This window comes from Grus americana, chromosome 5 (assembly GCF_028858705.1).
Source record: "Grus americana isolate bGruAme1 chromosome 5, bGruAme1.mat, whole genome shotgun sequence".
Taxonomy (NCBI): domain Eukaryota; kingdom Metazoa; phylum Chordata; class Aves; order Gruiformes; family Gruidae; genus Grus; species Grus americana.
The window spans coordinates 2,197,733-2,217,431 of NC_072856.1; the positions used below are offsets into that span (position 1 = coordinate 2,197,733).

The 19,699-nt window shown below is 58.6% G+C and overlaps 4 protein-coding genes across 6 annotated transcripts; 2 read left to right on the plus strand and 2 right to left on the minus strand.

Annotated features, from left to right (window-relative positions):
• Nucleotides 1–1,222: 1,222 nt before the first annotated feature.
• On the minus strand, nucleotides 1,223–4,556 carry RHOD (ras homolog family member D). 2 transcript variants are annotated; one of them, XM_054828631.1, is made up of 5 exons: nucleotides 3,457–4,556; nucleotides 2,720–2,807; nucleotides 2,302–2,411; nucleotides 2,039–2,173; nucleotides 1,764–1,931 (listed from the first exon to the last, which is right to left on the minus strand). In XM_054828631.1, exons 1-5 carry the CDS (start codon nucleotides 3,808–3,810, stop codon nucleotides 1,764–1,766), a joined length of 855 nt encoding a protein of 284 aa, XP_054684606.1. In that variant the 5' UTR covers nucleotides 3,811–4,556. The 2 variants fall into 2 exon arrangements, with proteins under 2 accessions (XP_054684605.1, XP_054684606.1); XM_054828630.1 differs by having other exon boundaries at nucleotides 1,223–2,173.
• Nucleotides 4,557–5,751: 1,195 nt separating this feature from the next.
• LOC129207542 (mas-related G-protein coupled receptor member H-like) lies at nucleotides 5,752–7,245 on the plus strand. Its single transcript, XM_054828632.1, has 2 exons — nucleotides 5,752–5,880; nucleotides 6,156–7,245. Exon 2 carries the CDS (start codon nucleotides 6,182–6,184, stop codon nucleotides 7,097–7,099), a length of 918 nt encoding a protein of 305 aa, XP_054684607.1. The 5' UTR covers nucleotides 5,752–5,880; nucleotides 6,156–6,181; the 3' UTR covers nucleotides 7,100–7,245.
• A 2,110-nt stretch (nucleotides 7,246–9,355) lies between these two features.
• LOC129207008 (mas-related G-protein coupled receptor member H-like) lies at nucleotides 9,356–11,508 on the minus strand. 2 transcript variants are annotated; one of them, XM_054827291.1, is made up of 3 exons: nucleotides 11,257–11,508; nucleotides 10,497–10,917; nucleotides 9,356–10,261 (listed from the first exon to the last, which is right to left on the minus strand). In XM_054827291.1, exons 2-3 carry the CDS (start codon nucleotides 10,877–10,879, stop codon nucleotides 9,814–9,816), a joined length of 831 nt encoding a protein of 276 aa, XP_054683266.1. In that variant the 5' UTR covers nucleotides 10,880–10,917; nucleotides 11,257–11,508; the 3' UTR covers nucleotides 9,356–9,813. The 2 variants fall into 2 exon arrangements, with proteins under 2 accessions (XP_054683266.1, XP_054683265.1); XM_054827290.1 differs by having other exon boundaries at nucleotides 9,356–10,917; nucleotides 11,257–11,493.
• A 4,583-nt stretch (nucleotides 11,509–16,091) lies between these two features.
• On the plus strand, nucleotides 16,092–18,738 carry LOC129207025 (proto-oncogene Mas-like). Its single transcript, XM_054827325.1, has 2 exons — nucleotides 16,092–16,993; nucleotides 17,504–18,738. The coding sequence occupies exon 2, from the start codon at nucleotides 17,530–17,532 to the stop codon at nucleotides 18,508–18,510; it is 981 nt and encodes a 326-aa protein (XP_054683300.1). The 5' UTR covers nucleotides 16,092–16,993; nucleotides 17,504–17,529; the 3' UTR covers nucleotides 18,511–18,738.
• Nucleotides 18,739–19,699: the final 961 nt, after the last annotated feature.

Below are 19,699 nucleotides of genomic sequence, written 5' to 3' on the forward strand. Positions count from 1 at the left end.
GCCGCCCCTGGGCACGTCTGGGCTTCACACCCACGTGCACACCCGTACACACCCGCAGCCACGCGTATGGCGATCTACATGCATAGACACGGGGACACGTGCACGAGAGCGCACGTATATATGTGTCTATAAATATACCTACAGCTATACATACACATACGCACGCGCACACTGACACCTGCATAGATAAACACGCATACGCACATGCAGACATGTAAACACAGAGGTACATGTGCACCACCCACACACAGGCACGCCTAGATATGTGCAGCACGCACCATAGACATGCAGGCAGCACACACCTATATATGTGCAGCACGCACCATAAACACACAGCATGCACCATATACATGCAGGCAGCACACACCTATATACGTGCAGCACACACCTATATACACGCAGCACGCACCATATACACGCAGCACACACCTATATACATGCAGCATGCACCTCTATACATGCAACACGCACCTCTATACACGCAGCACGCCTCTATACACGCAGCACGCACCTATATACACGCAGCATGCACCTATATACACGCAGCATGCACCTCTATACATGCATACGCGCACCTCTATACACGCAGCACGCACCTATATACGTGCAGCACACACCTCTATACATGCATATGCGCACCTCTATACACGCAGCACGCACCTCTATACACGCAGCACGCACCTATATACGTGCAGCACGCACCTCTATACACGCAGCACGCACCTCTATACACGCAGCACGCACCTCTATACGTGCAACACGCACCTCTATACACGCAGCACACACCTCTATACGTGCAGCACGCACCTCTATACACGCAGCACGCACCTCTATACACGCAGCACACACCTCTATACGTGCAGCACGCACCTCTATACACGCAGCACACACCTCTATACGTGCAGCACGCACCTCTATACACGCAGCACACACCTCTATACACGCAGCACGCACCTCTATACGTGCAGCACGCACCTATATACACGCAGCACGCACCTCTATACACGCAGCACGCACCTATATACACGCAGCACACACCTCTATACACGCAGCACGCACCTATATACACGCAGCACGCACCTCTATACGTGCAGCACGCACCTCTATACACGCAGCACACACCTCTATACACGCAGCACGCACCTCTATACACGCAGCATGCACCTATATACACGCAGCACGCACCTCTATACACGCAGCACACTCCTATATACCTGCATACGCGCACCCCAGGCAGAAAGCAGGAGGGGGCTCGCTCCCAGAGGCTGCCCGGCCGCAGAGGGTCCATGGCAGCACCCCGTCTCCCCCGCGCCGTGCCGGGGCTGCCCCTGCCCGCAGGGACCGTGCCGCGCTGAGGAGCGTTGAGCTTTAATGGCAGAACTGCATCAAAGTCACCCCGTGTCACCCCTCCCTCGCCGGCCTGTCAGCAGGAAGGGGGACAACCCCCCCCCCCAAAAAAAAGCAGTTCTGTGCCCCCATACCCCCTCTGCCCGCGGGGCTGGGTGCAGGCAGACTGGCAGAGGATGCTTGGACGCGGGGTTCCCTGGTGGGACAGTTTCTTGCTTTCCTGCTGGCACCCCACGGCGAGCGCAGCGCCATCCCCGCAGGGCCGGCTTGCGGGGGGGACGACACAGGCGCGTGGCAGCGGTGGCAGCAGAGGTCTGGTGGTGGCAGAGGAGGTCTGGCGGCAGGCGGGAGCGGAGGCGTTGTGCCGAGCCCGGGGGACAGCAGCAGGTTCCAGGGGCTATGTCGGGGTGGGGGGCTCAGCAGAGCACGCAGCCCCTCTTGCGTTGCCTCCGGCGCCGGCGCCGGTGGGTGGCACTGAAGGCTGCGCTGCAGGCCGCCGTGAAGATGTCCCCGATGTTCTCCTGGTACCTGGCCGAGCACTCCAAGTAGGACACGGCGTGGATCTGCCGGGCCATGGCCTCTCCCTGCGGGAAGCCGTGGGGTCAGGACCCCCCTGTGGGCCATGGCTCCCCCACCGCCCCGTGCTGGGGGGCATCCCCGGCCCATCGCGGGGGGGGGGGGTGGCACTTGCCTGCCGGTAGGAGATGGGCTCCAGGCGTCCCTCCTGCAGCTTGTGCAGCACCTCCTGGTCCTGCCGCAGGTCGGTCTTGCAGCCCACCAGCAGCACCGGGATGCCCTTGCAGAAGTGGTTCACCTCCGGGTACCACTGTGGGGGGGGGACACACGTCACCCAGGGGACGGGGACACGGGACGGGCAGCAGCTCCGGCTCCACGCCACCTCCCACAAGAGGACACGCAGGGCAGGGGCAGCCCCCCCCCCCCGCCCCGCGTTACCTTCGTTAGGATGTTGTCGTAGCTGTTGGGGCTGGTGACATCAAAGCAGATGAGGACAACGTTGGTGTTGGAGTAGGACAGCGGGCGAAGCCTGTCATAGTCTTCCTGTCCTGCCAGGTGGGAAAGCAGACCATTATGCACCAGTTCCCTACTGGGCTGGGTCCCCCCCAGCCTGGGACCATGCCTGTCCCTCCAGCCTGGGGACACCATGGGGCTCTGGGGACGGAAGCGCAGCGCTGCTGAGCGTGACATCCTCGGGACCGGCGGCCGGCCGGCTGTGGGTTAACCCCCCCCGTCTCCCACGGTCAGTGCATGGGGACCCCCCTGCAAGGCACGACCCACAGGGTGTGGGACACCCCGAAACCCACGGGCTGGGGGAGTGGGGTATGACAGCCTGCCCTGTCCCCTCCTGTCCCACCTGCAGTGTCCCAGAGGTGGATCTTCACCGGTTTGCTGCCGACCTGGAGGGAGGCCGTGTACTTCTCGAACACGGTGGGGGTGTAGGCCTGGCAGGGGATGGGGAGGGGGGGTGAGACACGTCACACCGTCGGGGGGGGGGCAGCGGCGGAGGGGATCCCCGTGGGGGTGTGTGCGCAGGACAGGGCACGGGGAGGTACGTGGGGTCAAGAGAGGGAAACGGAGGCAGGAGATGGTGGTGCCTCCGCGGGGCGGGTGGGGTGGGGACGCTCTTTGTCCCCCCAGCCCAGGGCAGCACCCAGCCTCAGGCAGGCGGGATGCCCCGGTGGGACTGGGGGGGCGGGGGGGAGAGGTTCTGGGGTGTCCGTGGGCTGCCCCCCCTCCCCACACCCCCAGGTCCCATACGTGCCCTCGCTGCGGGACAGGCGCCGCTCCCCATCCCGTGCCCCCCCAGGCAAGGCAGAGGTGACCGTCCGCCCACCGAGGGGGGGCCGTCCTGGACCCCCATCAGCCCCCAGCTGGGCCACCCCCTGCCCCAGCCCCGCCAGCCCCACGTCCTGCCGCAAACCACCCCGCGTCCGCTGCCCTGCCCGTCCCGTCCCGCGTCCGCCGCCCTTCGCCCCCAGGAGCGTCCCCAGGTCTGCATTGGCGGGGGGGGGGGGCAGCTCGGGGACAGTGACTCCACTCACGACCGGGTCCCACCAGGTCTGGGGTCCCAGGGGACAGGGAGGCCGGTACCTTGAGGAAGTCCCTCCTGGTGAAGGCCATCAGCAGAGACGTCTTCCCGCAGCCGCCATCCCCGACGATGACGGCCTTGACCTCATCCTCGGGGGGTCCCGGGCTCTGTCCCCCACACTCCTGCTGCATGGGGGCGGCCGGCGGGGCCACGGAGCCTGCCTGGCCTCGGCGGTGACGGGGACAGGGTGACAGGAGGCACCTGCCTGGCCCAGGGTGCGGCCCCCGCCCGCCGGACCCGCCCGCGGCGCCGGTCAGGGCTGGGACCGTGCCGGTGGTGGCGGCCGGGGCAGCGCAGGCAGGCGGGCAGGGTGCCCACGGGCGTTCTTTCACGCACACGGCGCCTTGCACACGCATGGGGTTGCTCCCTGTGCGCGCCCGGGACCCTTCTGCGGGTGGGTTCGGATGCACGCGTGGCACACGCTGCTCACCTCTGCCTCCCGCACGCGTGTGCAACGCTCCCTCTCACGCCTGCTCGCACACATGCACAGCTGCCTGTTGCCCACACAGACGCACATGTGACTCCATCCCACATGTGCGGCTCCTTTGCACACACACCCACACCTGTTTGCACACCCGGCTCCTCCTTGCACACATCCACGCAGGTTCTCTTGCACACATCTACATGCACACATACACACACGCATGCTTGCACAGCTCCCCCTCGCACTCTCACAGCTCCCTCCTACGCACACCCACACACTCCCATCCTCGTGCGTACAAACACACGCGTGTGCCCCCTGACCGTTGAGTGCCTGCTGCGGGTGGGGGCCCTCCCCGACGCTCCGGCCCCACCGGAGTCCGGGTTTTATTGCCCCAAGCATCCATGGAAGGCAAAGTCCAGGGCGGAGGGAGGCACGGGGAAAGAGGGGGGTGACTCACAGCTCCGTCCCCCCCGCCCCGCCAGTGCCACATCCCCTTCCGTCACACCAGGTGATGATGTGCTGTGCTGCGCCCAGCCCTGCCGTGCCGTGCCGAGCCATGCCCTGCCGGGAAGCCCTATCCCTGGCACCCAGCTCAGTGGGACCGGGCTGGCACGGCCAGCCCCCACCCCGTGATCTTTTCCCGGTGACCCCGACACGCTGGCGGGGACGGGTAGCAACACCCCGCTTTGCTCGGGGACTTGCCGGCCCGGCGTTGTTCCCAGGGGCCCAGACAGTGCCGTGCATGGACCCCACATTGACCTTGCCCACCTCCTCTGGGATGGGGACCTCCCTGGCCCGGCTCTGGGAGCTCAGAGGATGCTCAGACATGAGGGATTTGGGACGTGGGGTGTTTCTGGGTGATGCCTGGGCTCAGGGAGCCCCGCATGTGGGTGCACCGGCCACCCAGGTGAGCCAGGCAGGGGTGTCAGCAGTCCTAGTGGCAATTAGCCGGCTTAACGAGCCGAAGAAGCAGCTTTCTGCCCTTGCTGGAGGAGCAGAGGGCACCCGGTGTCGGGGGGTGCTTTGCCCACCATCCGGCCGTGTCCCCCCTACCAGCGCGGAGGGGAGGTCCGGTGGCCGGAGGGGACACAGAGGGCAGCCGGTGCCACTCTGGAGAGGAAGGAGAGACCATGGCCCTACATCCCAGCTTGGAGGTCCCCAAGACCCCCTCCCCTCTGGTCGGTGCCCTCCCCTGCCATCCCAAGGCCCCGGCAGGGGTGAACGGGTGCTTCTGGTATAGGGGCGCAGGGAGGGACGGGGAGGATCACGCGTGCCGTTCCCCGCCATTCCCCCCAGCCCCATGGCTGGTGCATCCCCTTCTCTCCTGCCACCGGCCCCCCCGGCTGCCTCGGTGGGCACCAGCCCGGCCGGGACGGCACTGCAGCCCCCGGACCAGCCGGAGCGAGACTGAACCAATGGCTCAAACACCAAATTCCCACCCAGGCCTGATGCACGACAAAGATGGAGGGGAGACGGCGGCGATTCACATGCCGGGAGGCTGGAAGGCAAATGTACGCAGTAATGAACTCAGAAGGATGCCAACATCAGGGCAGGGTGGGAGGAGGAGACTGGAGCACAATAAAACAATTAGGAAGGTGGTAATTACCAGTCTAATGAGATATCAGGTTGAATCCTAAAAGCATCGAGATTCTTTCACAGCAAGATGTAGCTGCTGCAGTAGTCATCCTCTGGGGTATTCTCTCCAACAAAACATTTCCTTTCCCGCAAGACCAACAGAAATTTGACAGGAGAAGAGGCTCCGTGATGCAGCCTGTGTCTCTGAAACTGCCCAGTGCTCTCTTACCACCTGACCCATGATCTTGCAGAAACGCCCCAAAGAACAGCTTTGTTTGGAGGCGAGACGGGCTGCTCGGGTCTTCTGAGGATGCGGAGACCCCAAGTTCTCCTCATCTGAGAAGATTGTGGCAAGGAGAGCCGGAGGGAGGGAGCGTGCCCCACTCGGACGTGCGGGCAGGTCGGCCCCAGGCTGCTGCCTGGAAAGGTAGGGGATCGGGACCGGAGCCCAGCCCGGGGACCTGCTCGCGTCTCCCCAGAGCTCCCTGCAGCCCCTCTCACCACTCCCATGTGCATCCTCCCTTGGGGCCCTGCCAACCTCTCCTCCACACTCACCCCCCCAGCCCATCACTGGTGACGCAGCTGCCTCCCCATCCCTCCCATCACCCCCCGTGCCCAGTCCTGCTGTGCCACATCACCAGGCCCCCTCTCCCTGACACATCCTTTGGGGTCCCGCTAACCCCTCGTCTGCTCTGACCGCAGCCAGGGACCACATCCTACCTCCCGCCATGGAGCTGAACCAGACATCCCTGCCGCCCACATCACCCACGGTGACCACCGATGGAGACGACTCGTGCAGGATAGAGGTCACCGACCTGGCCACAGACGGTGTCACGCTGCTCGTCTGCCTCTGCGGGCTGGTGGGGAACGGGGCCGTCCTATGGCTCCTCGGCTTCCGCATCCGCAGGAACCCCATCACCGTCTACATCCTCAACCTGGCCGTTGCCGACTTCACCTTCCTCCTCTTCATGGTCACCTCGGCCCTCCTCTACATGATGCAGAACGTCTCCTGCTCCACTGTTGTGTCCTTGATGTACCTGAGGTCGCTTTTCCTGCTCTCGCTGTTCTCCTACAACATGGGTCTGTACCTCCTGACGGCCATCAGCATCGAGAGGTGCGTGTCCATCCTCTGCCCGCTCTGGTACCGCTGCCGCCGTCCCCAGTGCTTGTCGGCCTTGGTGTGTGCCCTGCTCTGGGCCCTCTCCATCGCCGTCATTGCTGCAGTGACTTCTCTGTGCCTGTTGCACGAGCACGAGCACTGCCAGATGGCTCTCATCTCCATGTACGTCCTCAACTTCCTCATCTTTGCCCCACCCATGGTCATTTCCAATGTGATCCTGTTCATTAAGGTCCAGTGTGGCTCCAGGCGACGTCAGCCCAAGAAGCTCTACATCGTTATCTTCCTCACGGTCCTCTTCTTTCTCATCTTTGGTGTTCCCCTCAGCATCTGGAATTTCCTGCAGCAGTTCAACTACACCAACGTGCCCTCCCAGGTTGTTTTCCTGCTCGCCTGCATCAACAGCAGCATCAACCCCTTCATCTATTTCTTGGTGGGGAGCTGCTGGAGGCACTGCTCCTTGGTGTCCTTTCAGGTTGCCTTCCGGAGGGTCTTCGAAGAGACGGGGGTTACCACGATCTCCAGCTAAGAGGCCACTGTGATCACACCGGCCGTGCCGCCCACCCTGGCTTCATGCTCAGCTGCCCACCCTTGCTCTTTCCTGTGGCTGTGTGTTGGGATGCACCCCTTCCCCATTCCCCATTCCCTATCCGCATTCCCTGTCTCCATCCCCATCCCATCCCCAATCCCCATCCCCATCTCCATCCCCGTCCCATCCCCATCCCATCCCCGTCCTCATCCCCATCCTCGTCCTCATCCCCATCCCCATCCCATCCATATCCCATCTCCATCCACATCCCATCCACATCCCCATCCCATCCCATCCCTGTCCCCATCCCACTCACATCCCCATCCCATCCCTGTCCCCATCCCCATCCCATCCCTGTCCCCATCCCATCCCCTTCCCCATCCCATCTCCATCCCCATCCCCATTCCCATCCCCATCCCCATTCCTGTTCCCATCCCCATCCCATCCCCATTCCATCCCCATCCCCATTCCCATTCCTATCCCCATCCCCATTCCTATTCCCATCCCCATCCCCATCCCCATCCCATCCCCTTCCCCATCCTATCCCTATTCCCGTTCCCATCCCCATCCCATCCCCATCCCATCCCCATCCTATCCCTATTCCCGTTCCCGTTCCCATCCCCATCCCCATCCCATCCCCATCCCATTCCCATTCCCATCCCCATCCCCATCCCATCCCCATCCCATCCCCATCCCCATCCTATCCCTATTCCCGTTCCCATCCCCATCCCATCCCCATCCCATCCCCATCCCCATCCCCATCCCCATCCCCATCCCATCCCCACCCCATCTCCATTCCTATTCCCAATCCCACCCCATCCCGCCCGTGCCCCGTCCCGCCGCCCGCTCCCGGGCTCGGAGCGCGGAGCGCTGGGCTTTGCTGCCCTCCAGCGAGGGAAGAGCAGAGGGGACAACCCCGGAACCCCTCCCGGGGGCCGCCTGCCCCTCCTGCCCCAGCCCCTGCGACAGCGGCTCTCCGGGGCTCGGTGCGGGGGCTCCGGCGGACGGTGCCCGACAGCCCCGCTCCTGCGCCCCCGTCTCCCCCCGCCCCGGTTCGGGCGCTGCCTGCGGGAAACCCCGGCAAAGTCTCCGTCCCTCCCGCCGGGGCTGCGCTGCCCTGCCCGGCCCCGGCCCCGCTCCTCCCGCCCCAATAAACGCCGCTGGCTCCATCCGCCGCTTCTCGTTCCTCTCCGGCCGATCGCGGGGGGGGGGGGGGGGGGGCGGCTTGCAGGGGGTTGGGGCATCGGGGGTGAACCTCTGCGGAGTGGGGGTATCCCCAAGAAACAGCCCCCCCCAAACCTTTCGGGGTGTCCCGGGGTGAGCAGCCCGTATGGAGGCACCGGAGCCTTAGGCGTGGGGCTGGCGGGGGGGGGGGGGGGTGGTGGGAGGTGGTGGGGGTGCATGGGGGGGGCGGGACGTGGTTGGTTGGCATGGGAGGTGTGGGATGTGGTGGGGCTGGCGGGAAGGTGCAGGACACGGTGGGGCTGGCCGGGGGGGTGTGGGATGTGGTGGGGGTCCGCACTCATCAGGACAGGAGGAGCACCAGCCCCAGACGTGCCCGTGGGGCGGTGCGGGAGGAGGCTGCACCGAGCAGCCTGGTGTCCCCCAGGGCAGCCTGAGGATGGGCAACGGTCCTTCCTCCTGCCTCCGCGATGGCGCTGGGGGAAACTGAGGCCCGACATGATGGTGTTTGGTCCGGAGCTGCCTGACACACCGCTGCCGGCTCCGGCACCATCTTTCTCACACCCACAGCTCTCCCCATTGCTGTGACGGGAGACTTTGCAACCGGCTGAGACCTTGGCAAAGCCACAGGGAAGTGAATGACGCCCCGTGGAGCCCGCGGTGACCAACAGACGTGGCACCCTGCTCCTGGAAGGTGGGACCACGGACTTCCCCTCTCCTTCCTGCTGCACCCTCCTAGCCTGCTGACAAAGGAGAAATGCTCCAGCCTGCGGAAGCCGGGGAAGAGGAAGAATTTCAGAAGGAAGAGCCCTTCACCTGGCTCACAAAATAATAAAAAAAATATTTGGGGAGATACTTGCTGTGGCATTAATAAAACAGCCTGGGAGCACCGTTGCACCCCTGGGCCCATCACACCGGGTGTGCCGTCTCAGTCCCAACTGTGGGCAGTTGGCATCATTTTTGCTCCGGAGAGCAAAAGTCGGGTGTGCGTCTCCCCCCCCTCCACCCGCCCCCCTGGCCGGCAGCAGGACCCAGACGAAGCCAACGAGCGCTGGCACAGGGACCGAAGGCAGCTCGGGGTGCATGATGCTGTTTATTGGTGTCAGGCAGCAGTGAGATACAGGAACCGGGTACCGGCGGGAGGGGACGACGGCTGGGGGGACTCGGCAGAGCCTAGTGAGGGGCAGTGGTCCCCCCCGTGGCATTGCGGGAGGCAAGAGGGGAGCAGAGCTCAGAGGGGCTGCACAGGCTGGGACACGGGATGGGGAGAGGGGCTTAGGACACCGAACGGGTTTTCCCCCACCCCGAACGTGAGTCAGAGTTTCCCAAAGGCAATGCCCATCCCGAAAAGCAGGGGATTTTCAGGAACACGGTCCTCTGGGGCACGTTCCCCTTGGGGGAATAGTGCCGTAGGAGGTGCGGTGGGCTGGCAGGGAGGAGGAAAGCCGTGCTCCCGCATGCTCCCCGCAGAGCATCCCTCCCCGCATGGACCTCGGCGATGTCCCTGCTCTTCTCTTCTGCAGGGGGCAGAATTACTCCGCGAGAGCGTGACGGCGGGGGAAATGCTGCAGACATTTATTCATCTGGTTACTCAAGGAAACCCTCAGCCACTGTCCCAGGGGCCTTAAGCAGAGAGGTGGAAAGGCTTCAACAGGCTGGGGCCAGCGCATCCATCGTAGTATTGTTGCTGCATGCCATGTTGTCTTCCGGCCCCTCAAAGACCCTCTGCAGGGCGACCTGGAGGGACACCAAGGAGCAGTGCCTCCAGCAGCTCCCCACCAAGAAATAGATGAAGGGGTTGATGCTGCTGTTGATGCAGGCGAGCAGGAAAACAATCTGGGAGGGCACGTTGGTGTAGTTGAACTGCTGCAGGAAATTCCAGATGCTGAGGGGAAGAGCGAGGAGGAGGAAGAAGAGGACTGTGAGGAAGACAGCAATGTAGAGCCTCTTGGGTTGGTGCTGCTGGGATCCACACTGGACCTTAATGAAGAGAATTGTGCTAGAAATGACCATGAGTGGGGCAAAGATGAGGAAGTTGAGGACGTACATGGAGATGAGAGCCATCTGGCAGTGCTCGTGCTCGTGCAACAGGCACAGAGAAGTCACTGCAGCAATGACGGCGATGGAGAGGGCCCAGAGCAGGGCACACACCAAGGCCGACAAGCACTGGGGACGGCGGCAGTGGTACCAGAGCGGGCAGAGGATGGACACGCACCTCTCGATGCTGATGGCCGTCAGGAGGTACAGACCCATGTTGTAGGAGAACAGCGAGAGCAGGAAAAGCGACCTCAGGTACATCAAGGACACAACAGTGGAGCAGATGTTCTGCATCATGTAGAGGAGGGCCGAGGTGACCATGAAGAGGAGGAAGGTGAAGTCGGCGACGGCCAGGTTGAGGATGTAGACGGTGATGGGGTTCCTGCGGATGCGGAAGCCGAGGAGCCATAGGACGGCCCCGTTCCCCACCAGCCCGCAGAGGCAGACGAGCAGCGTGACACCGTCTGTGGCCAGGTCGGTGACCTCTATCCTGCACGAGTCGTCTCCATCGGTGGTCGGTGTAGGTGGTGCGGGAGGTGGGGACATGTGGTTCCCCTCCATGGATGGATGCTGGGCAGGCGGTGGGACGTGTTCCCCAGCTGTGGTCAGAGCGGACGGGGAGTTAGTGGCTTGGAGAAGCCAGGGCTGAGCCGTGCGGCCTCTCGCCAGCTCCTCGCGCTGGGAAGGCATCAGTGGAGGGCAAGCGGGACGTGCTGGGGAGGGGAGCAGTGGACATTGGGGGGTGGGAGAGGGTGGTGGGAGGGGAGGCAGAGGGAGGTTCACCAGGAGATGCAGAAGGCAAGCACAGGGCAGCGGAGAGAGGACCTGGGGACAGCGCTGCCTGTCCCCGGGGGAAGGTGGGAGCAACGTAGCTGGTGGCAGTGGGTGCTGGGGGAGAGGAAGGTGGGGTAGGGATGAAGGAAAACGTTGCACTTAACTGTTAGCTTCGGTGAAGCAGCAGGCGAGGGTTGTCTTTCCAGCTGGCTCGGGCAGATCAGCATCTGTATCTTGGCATCTCACGCTCCCTTGGGATCCATATCCTGATCGGATCCTCCCAGGACAGTTGCATGAAGAAGAAAGTACCCTGGTCACCAGGAGGTCCCTGCTCCCGTCCCACCAGCCCCTCTCCGCGCTCTGTCCCCAGCGCGCCCCTCGGCAGTGTGTGCCGCTCCCCCCACCGCAGTGGGGTCACGGGGGAGCCTGGAGTGGTTTTGTAACTCCAGCTACGTCAGAGCTCCTCTTCCTTGTTTTTATTTATCTTGCTCTTTTTTTTTTCTTTTTTTTTTCTTTTTTTTTTTTTTGCCACGGAGGAAGTGGCTTTTGCCAGAAGCTCCACAAGAAGAATTTTGTGAATGACTCCCCATTTATTCCTGATTAGAAACACTCCTCCCCAGACACCCACCTGCTCGCTGCCTGCCTTCCCTCTCCTGCCAGCTTTCTGCCATGCTTCATTTCCCTCCCACCCATCGCACAGCTCCCCAGCCCTCAGCATCCCCGGGGGGGCATCGCCCCTCCGGCAGGACAGTGCGATACTGGCGGTGCCGGCGGTGCTGGCGATGCCGGCGGCACTGGTGATACCGGCGGCACTGGTGATGCCGGCGGCACTGGTGATGCTGGCAGCGCTGGCGGGGCGGCTGGGTGTTTCTCAGAAGCAACTCCTCTTCTGGGAATAGCACGGAGATCGTCGCCAAAACCTCCCCCGGGCCAAGGGAGCACACCTTCAAACCAGAGCCAGGAATTCACATTTCTTGTCAGTCTAACACGGGCTCTGACAGCGCTGCTGGGCTTTGGGCTGGGGTGGGATGGACGGGGACGGCCTGGGAGCAGGCACATACGCGTGTGTGTCCGTAGCACCGTGCATCGGCAGCGCCCCGAGGATTTCTGAATGAAACCTCCCACTCATTCATTCTTCAGGTATCTATCTTAAACATCCAGAAACGAACTCCTCCGGCTGCCTTACCGAATTGCTGTGCTGCGCATGCAGCCGGTTTCTCAGAACTTACATGGTTGCTCTCAAAGAGATTACTGTGTGCTGAATTCAAGGCTCCTTTTTTTCTTTTTTTTTTTTTTATCTTTGGGTTTTGTCTGTTTGTTTGCTTTGCTTTTAAGGCTAAATATAACGTTCTGAGTCCTTGTGAGTTGCACTGGAGTTGCTTCACGATACCGACCTGCGGGAGCGGGGAGGAAGCCCTCTATTCCCCGGCCACTAATTACCTGGGCAGGCTGGCTGCAACCGAGCTGCCCTCAACCCCACTTTCAGCTCAGCGACGCTTACATCCACCTCCCTCCTACCACTCAAGCTGCAAAATATAGATAAATATATCACAACAGGCTGGAGCCTGGGAATTCCCTGCTGCACACGGGAAGGACAGCTGAAAACAGCGCTGTCGTTTCAAATCAGTACATGGAGTTCATAAAGAAATGGCTATTTTTTTGCAATCAGATTTAGTGAAGCAGATGGAGATGTTCGTCTGGGGATCATAAGAATCTGTTTTCTGCCTTCTGTTTTTTGTTTAGTGGTTTTTTTTTTTTTTTTTTTTTTCCCTGAATCTCTTCGTTTACCTGATAAAGTGCATAGGAAGCAGAAATCTGCTCAGGCTGAATATTTAGTGTGTTGGGATTTTCTGTAGTCTTTTTTTTTACAATAAAGCACAGGATTTTGCTAAATTAACTTCAAAACCTCAAAAGCTCCCCAAGTCTCACGCTGCTGTGCATCACCCTCTTCCTTTTTTTCATCACCTTCCTCTGTCTCCTCTTCAAAAGATGGCAAAATTAAATCTGAATATCACGACCTGTGACAGTGTTTAACCCGCTCTTACACCTCAGGGAACCATCCTCTACATAAACCCCCAAATTCTCTCATTTTGTGCAATTTAAGCCAATTCTTAATTGCCAGGGTTACATCCTCTGAGCTGGAGGGACCAGCTCCTTTCTCTCGTGACGTAGTGCCTTTGGATTTTTCTTTCCTCCTTGTGCAAATGCGTAAGGATCTGTGCCGTTTCTTTTCAATCAAGGCTGTGCCGTGCGTGCGAACTACAAAGTATTATCAGTAAAAAAAAAAAAAAAAAAAAAATCAGGGGAGGAGTTGTCAGGAGGTTTCCTTATCGCTCCGGTATCAGTAGGCACCTTCTCTCCTACAAGCGCAGACATCGGTGCTTGCAGGGGCAGAGATGAGTCATTAACACCAATCGGTAAGATTTTGCAGCTCACGTAGAGTTTTTTCCTCCAAACGTCTATTTTTACCCTAAGAAAACAGACCTTAAGTGGGCAGCATCACCCCTTGGTCGCAGAATAAATAAAAGCAGAACCGTATTTGGATGAGTTTCAGTGAGAAAAAAAAAAAAACCCAAACAAATTCCTGGGAGGTGAGAGCTATGGATGCTGCGATGGGTTCTGTGCAGAGCCTGCAGGCTCTGCCTTCCTGGGAGGAGGAGGATGGACAGTGAAGCCCACCCTGCAGCTGCAGAAGTCTTTTTCTACCTAAACCTAACATTGCTTTAGCATGAAAAAGCTACTTTTGGGTTGATTTTTGCAGGGGCTGAAGGAGAAGCCCCCCCCCTCCCCAGCAGAGCTGGTGGGGTGCGTTGCCTGCGGTGACTATTCCCAGCCAGCCCAGCGCATTGCTCCGGCAGGAGGGGGTTTCCCAAAGGATGCTGCCCGCTCCCTCCGCATCCAGAGCAGATGCTGGCAGGGTGCCGAGGGGGAATTCGGAGACTTGTGGTTGGAAGGACATTTGGGGCAAAGGGAGTGAAAACCGGAGATGGCGGCGGTAATTATTGCAAGCTTTGGCAGCGTCGTTACCACTGGGACACTTGGAAGTTCATCACTAAGATTTTTAAGTTTTTCTTAGGCTATTTAAACTCTCCTGGGTGAAAGGCTTGCCCTTTTTTATCGATCATATATATTTCTGTTACTACCCTGTTAGAACCGTTTGTAATTTCGTTCTAATTTCTCATAATTGTATGGGTTCCCTTTGATTGCTGGGTGGGTTGGAAGAAGGTGGGAAATTTCTGCTGGGAAATGAGTTCCTCCGCTTGAGTCCTCTCCAGCGTAAGCTGCAGACGGAGGAATGCCCATTAATTAAGTCCAGTTCGCACACATGTTCCTGTGGTTTGGTGTTTTGTCCAGCTGGGATGGTAAAAGACCGTCTCCAACTCTGCTTTCTGCCGGGTTTTTTTTGTTGGTTTTGGTTTTTGTTTCCCCCCCCCCGCCCCGGGATCACAGGGATCTAAAAAGGGGATAAAGCAAATCAGAGAGTTTGCCAGGGAGAAGTCGATCAAGTCTTGTCTGCGGTGGTCCTGGGAGGGAAGGGGTGATGCGCAGAAGAGATGCCGTGAGGCGATGACCCGCGCTGTCCGGTGAAACCCAGCCCAAAAGAAATGCATTGGTTCTCTGTGGGGGCAACCGGGCAAAACCCGAGCGGTTATGAGAAGAGCTCACTCGTGGGAGTGATTTCTGAGCACTGCGTGACTTCGGAGCAGGCAAAACCCCAGGTTTAAATAAAGACCGGGAGTTTGTTTCTCGATATCGCCCCCTTCTCCCCGTTTTTACCATAGAGAGAAGAAACGGAAACATTTCAAACGATGCCAAAACGTCAGCGTGAGGGAATTTGTCACCCTTGTCCCCAGCGCAGCCGTCGCCACGTCAGTGGGAGTTGTTAACTGCCAGCCTGAGGAAGAGGCAGAGATTTCGGTCTGCCACGAGGTGAAATAAAGAAACGGGCGCTCAGTCCGGTAATCGTCGTCGTCGTCACCGCGCAGGGTGTCCTCGCGTGTGCCAGGACCCCCGGCCAGGAGCTGCCGTCGGGATCCGCGTCGCCCGGCCCCGTGCCTGGCAGGAGGGAGCTTCCCCAAGCAGCGGCCGTCAACATTATTGATCACATTAATAATAAAAACAACAACAACAACTGTTATTTATTATTATTTATTTATAGCTTAATTTATCTGTTGTTTGTATTTATTGGTTATTTGCTATTCATATTTATTATTTGCTACTCATTAATTGTTATTTATTGTTTATCATTTATTATTTACTATTTATTGTTTATTATCTACCATCTACACTTTATTATTTACCATCTACATTTTAGTATTTACTCTTTACTATTAGCAGTAATTATTATTTACTATTTGCTATTGACTTATCACATTAACATCATTTAACATGTAACATTATTTGCAAACAATCGGGAAACGTAGCCAAATAACTTCTGGGCACATTTCTCCAGCCATCGGGATGAACCGTCCCCACGGCAGCCTCTGCCTCACGCTTGGCTGGGCTCTCACCGTCCTGCTTAGGGGTTCAGTCACCCCCTCCTTGAATCTCATTTTCTGTCGAACCCTTCCTTTAAATAGAAAAAGAAGCGCAACAGTGCGGAGATGCTGAAGAGCTGGGACCGGTTGGGGCGGGTTAAAACATCGCAGCTCTCCTTCGGTCCAGTTTCATTATCATTTAAATAAATGTCATTTACTAAGGAATTTGGAGGAGCCCGGGTTTCACCCCAAATCAGGACCGTTAACTGACGTCAGGATCATTTCTCTTTCCGTTTGATGGAAGTTGCAGGGGAAGCGGAGCACCCCACCAGCACACCGCACCCCCCCATCCCTCTGCCTGCCGCCAGGCAGGATTTAGGACGGAGGTGCAGGCAGGACCGCAGCCCGGGGCTGGATGGGATGGATGCTCTCCCAGCCGTTTGTGTTTGCTTTCCCTTGCTCTGGACATCTCCGAATGATTTCTTCCAGGCTGTTTGTTTAGATTTGCTGTACAGCAGACAAGGAAGCGGGACAGATCTCCCTGGCCCCAAAAAGGATGCCATGGAGGAAGCTCCTGCCCCGCAGACATCACTCGTGAGCAACGGTCCCCTCCGAGGGCTCATCGCCGCATCCTGCAACCTCAGCAGGGGTGAGACGTGAGGACGGGGGCATGGAGCAGCCGCCCGCCCGCTGGCATCACAGGAGGGCTGGTCCAGCGGTCTGCGTCGTCCCCGGGGCCCGGCCGGGTGCGTCACGCCGTCCCGCTTCCCTCCCGCCCTCCCTGCGGCATGGGGCGATGGAGACGTCCAGCTCAGCTCTCGCAAGCGGGGAAGTGACAGCCGGCAGGCAGCGAGCGTTTCCCTGGGTGGGTGGGGAGCTGGTGGCTTCTGTGTGACAGCAAAGAGGAGGCATTCGCACACATGGGAACCGCAAAACGTCTCAGGGACGTTGCCGCCGGGCACAGAAGAGAAGAAGCGTATGAGAAGGAAGACGGTAATTTCACGCTCAACACGATGGTGGGTTTGCAAACAGGAAGCTTTTGAGGCAACCAGCAGATCAGTCTGCAATGTGTCCTGTGAGGGTGACTCTTTGGAAAGCTGCTTCCGCTGCTGTCAGAACTGATGACCAAGCGCTGGCACGTCTGTGTGCCCGCAGCCACCCACCCCTTCGCAGAAACCTGCAACTCTGGTCCCAGGGCCCATTTGGTGTCCAGCTGAGGAAGAAACAGGGTACCAGAGCCTGCAGGAGGAACCTCATCATGGAGTTACCTTGTTCCTGGTGGCCAGATCTCATCTGGGAAGGTTTTGGCGTGGCAGCTTTGTAAAATTTCACATGCGAGCCTGACAGAGAAGACTGGAGTTTGTGGCTCTGGGACACCAAGGCTGTGCCAGGACTCTGCCCTCACCGGACCCCCCCGTGCCTGGTGAGAGGGGTCTGGGGCTCACCTCTGCTCCTGTCGCTGGGGCACGCAGCTCTGCTCTTCCTCGATCTTTCCATTCTTCCCATCCACCTCCTCAGCCCCTTTCAGTCCTTAAAGGGTAAATGGTTCTGCATGTCTTTTCTTTCTTCCTCCACCCCTCTTCCAGGTCTCTGTCTCTCTTCTGCCACCCTGGGCCCAAGCTTTTCCCTCCTATTCCTATTTCTCTTGATCTCTTCTCTTCTCTTCTCTTCTCTTCTCTTCTCTTCTCTTCTCTTCTCTTCTCTTCTCTTCTTCTCCTCTCCTCTCCTCTCCTCTCCTCTCCTCTCCTCCCCTTTCCCCTTTCCCCTTTCCCCTTTTTCCTTTTTCCTTTTTTTTCTGCTCAGTTCTTATGTTCTCTGGGTTGCAGATGTTGTAGCTCATGGAGGAGGGGGGAAGACTGAACAACCAGGGGACATTCACAGTACTGTGGACTGAGAATCACTAATTTTGCCTTCATCTCTTGCCTTTCTCCAGCTGAGCACGAGAGAGAAAGGAGGAAGATGGACCGACTTCTCAACAACACGATCCGTGACTGGCGTACAATGTCCCCAGCGCCTATGGAGAGCACGGTCAATGGGGATGGACACAATGGGACCAGGTGCTTTGCAGAACACATCCCTGAAATCGTCACCGGTAGCATCACGCTGCTTATTTGCCTGTGTGGGCTGGTGGGGAACGGGGCCATCCTCTGGCTCCTCGGCTTCCGCATCGGGAGGAACCCCTTCACCGCCTACCTCCTGAACCTGGCCGTTGCGGACACCTGCTTTCTCCTCTGCACATCGGCTTTCCTTGTAATATATCATATGCCCATGCTCAGCTGCTTTCAGCCAGAACTTTTGCGGGTGCTGCCGCTATTTCACTCCATGGTTCTGCTCACGTACAGCACCAGCCTCTATCTCCTCACGGCCATCAGCGTGGAGAGGTGTCTGGGTGTCCTCTGGCCCTTCTGGTGCCGATGCCACCGCCCGAAGCTCCTGTCTGCCGTCATGTGCAGCCTGCTGTGGGCCCTCGCCTGCGTGCTTGCGGGGCTGGTGTACTATGTGTGCGACCTGGGGCACTCTGACCACTGCTGGATGGTTCTTGGAACCTTGTGCTTTCTCAACTTCTTCTTTTTCATTCCCTTTATGGTTCTTTCCAACGTGATACTCTTCATCAAACTTAGGCGTAGCTCTTGGCAACACCATCAAGTGAGGCTGTACACTGTCATCTTCCTCACTGTTTTCTTCTTCCTCCTCTTCGGCATCCCGCTCAGTGTCCAGATCTTCCTCAACTACTTTATCTACATTAATTTTGTCTTTGAGATCTGCCTGTTGCTGGCCTCTGTCAACAGCAGCATGAATCCCATTATTTACGTCCTGGTCGGGAGCTACAGAAAATGCAGGTTCAGGGGATCCGTCAAAGTGGCTCTTCAGAGGGTCTTTGAAGATAGAGCAGATTCCCAAGAGGTGGGTGAGACCCCTGTGATGGGAATTGCTGCCTAAACCCCTATGGCTGCAGACTGGTGCCTGGAGAGGGGCAGCCCTGCCTCTGCACCCTGGGCCAGCACCCGTAGGAGCAGAGCCCTCGCCCAGCTGGGTGAGCGGGACCGGTAGTGGACAGTCGTGTGTCCCCCAGGACACGGCCACGCTTGGTGAGATTTCCATGGGCAGGGCTGGTTCCCACCTCAAACTTATTGTTAAGTTATTTTAATAAAAGCGTCCTTCATGTAACTTACTGGTGATTGCGGTTTCTTCCCTTGCTGGCTCCGTGGGGTGCCCTTGCTTATTCTCAAAATTACAGTTGTGACAGTCCCCTCACGCTGCCCACGAGTTTATAATGCTGAAACAACGTGGTCCAGAAGGTCCTGCCTCATCTGTTCTGTTCTCCAGGGTTAACACGGTCACACTCCTGGCCCCCGATCTGTACTTTGTCCGCTTCCCAGCACGGAGATGTCCCAGCTCTTCCTGCCTCTTCCCTCTTCTGGGACCTTGGTGCCTGATACAAAGCACTGAGTACTCACTACCTTGATCCTCAAAAGCCCCCAGACCAGAGGAGGTGATGGTGAGGGACAGAAGCGATGTTTTCAGCTCCCTCCGGCTTGACGTCCCTCCTGTACCACGGTCTGGCAGAGAAAACCCATCTCAGCCTGGCTGATGGAGCCGGCAGTGTCAGTCAGCAGCCAAACCTTCACCCTGCCGAGGGGGTTTAACTGGGGAGGCAGGAAGGGACAGGCACTGTCTGGTGATCAGCACCGTGCCAGGTTGGTCAGAGGACGGACAGCCAGCCAGCTAGGGGCTGACGGCCGCTGGAAAGTGCAATTCTGTGCACTGGGTGGAGGAGCCTGTGGAGCAAACTGCCAGGGCCGACCCAAGAAAAGAGACAGAAATAGAGGAGGGGAAAGTTCTCACAGATGATCGCTCCAGGAGGTCGAGCTCTGCCTGCCAGATGGTTTTATTAGCTTTCCTGACACACATAAACAACTGCTACCAGAGCCATAATATTTACAGAACGTAGCTTCCTTTGAACACATACAAACTTAACCCTGAAACAAACAAGTAACTGATGTTTGTAAATCTTGCTGGAAATCAAAAGTTTAGGTGAACATGCTCAGGATGTTGCCCACAAAAGCAGAAGCTGAGAAACCCCTGGGTAACTCTTTTGCACTTGAACTCTGTTTGCACTTGAAAGGGT

Coding starts and splice junctions, on each gene's coding strand:
- LOC129207542 (XM_054828632.1), top strand. CDS start 6,182: ATGGAGCTGAACCAGACATCCCTGCCGCCCACATCACCCACGGTGACC.
- RHOD (XM_054828630.1), bottom strand. CDS start 3,810: ATGCGTGTGCAAGGCGCCGTGTGCGTGAAAGAACGCCCGTGGGCACCC. Junction 2,808..3,456: donor CCAGGAGGGACTTCCTCAAG/GTACCGGCCTCC, acceptor ATCCCCTGCCAG/GCCTACACCCCCACCGTGTT. Junction 2,174..2,301: donor ACGACAACATCCTAACGAAG/GTAACGCGGGGC, acceptor CCCCCCCCACAG/TGGTACCCGGAGGTGAACCA.
- LOC129207025 (XM_054827325.1), top strand. CDS start 17,530: ATGGACCGACTTCTCAACAACACGATCCGTGACTGGCGTACAATGTCC.
- LOC129207008 (XM_054827290.1), bottom strand. CDS start 10,879: ATGGAGGGGAACCACATGTCCCCACCTCCCGCACCACCTACACCGACC.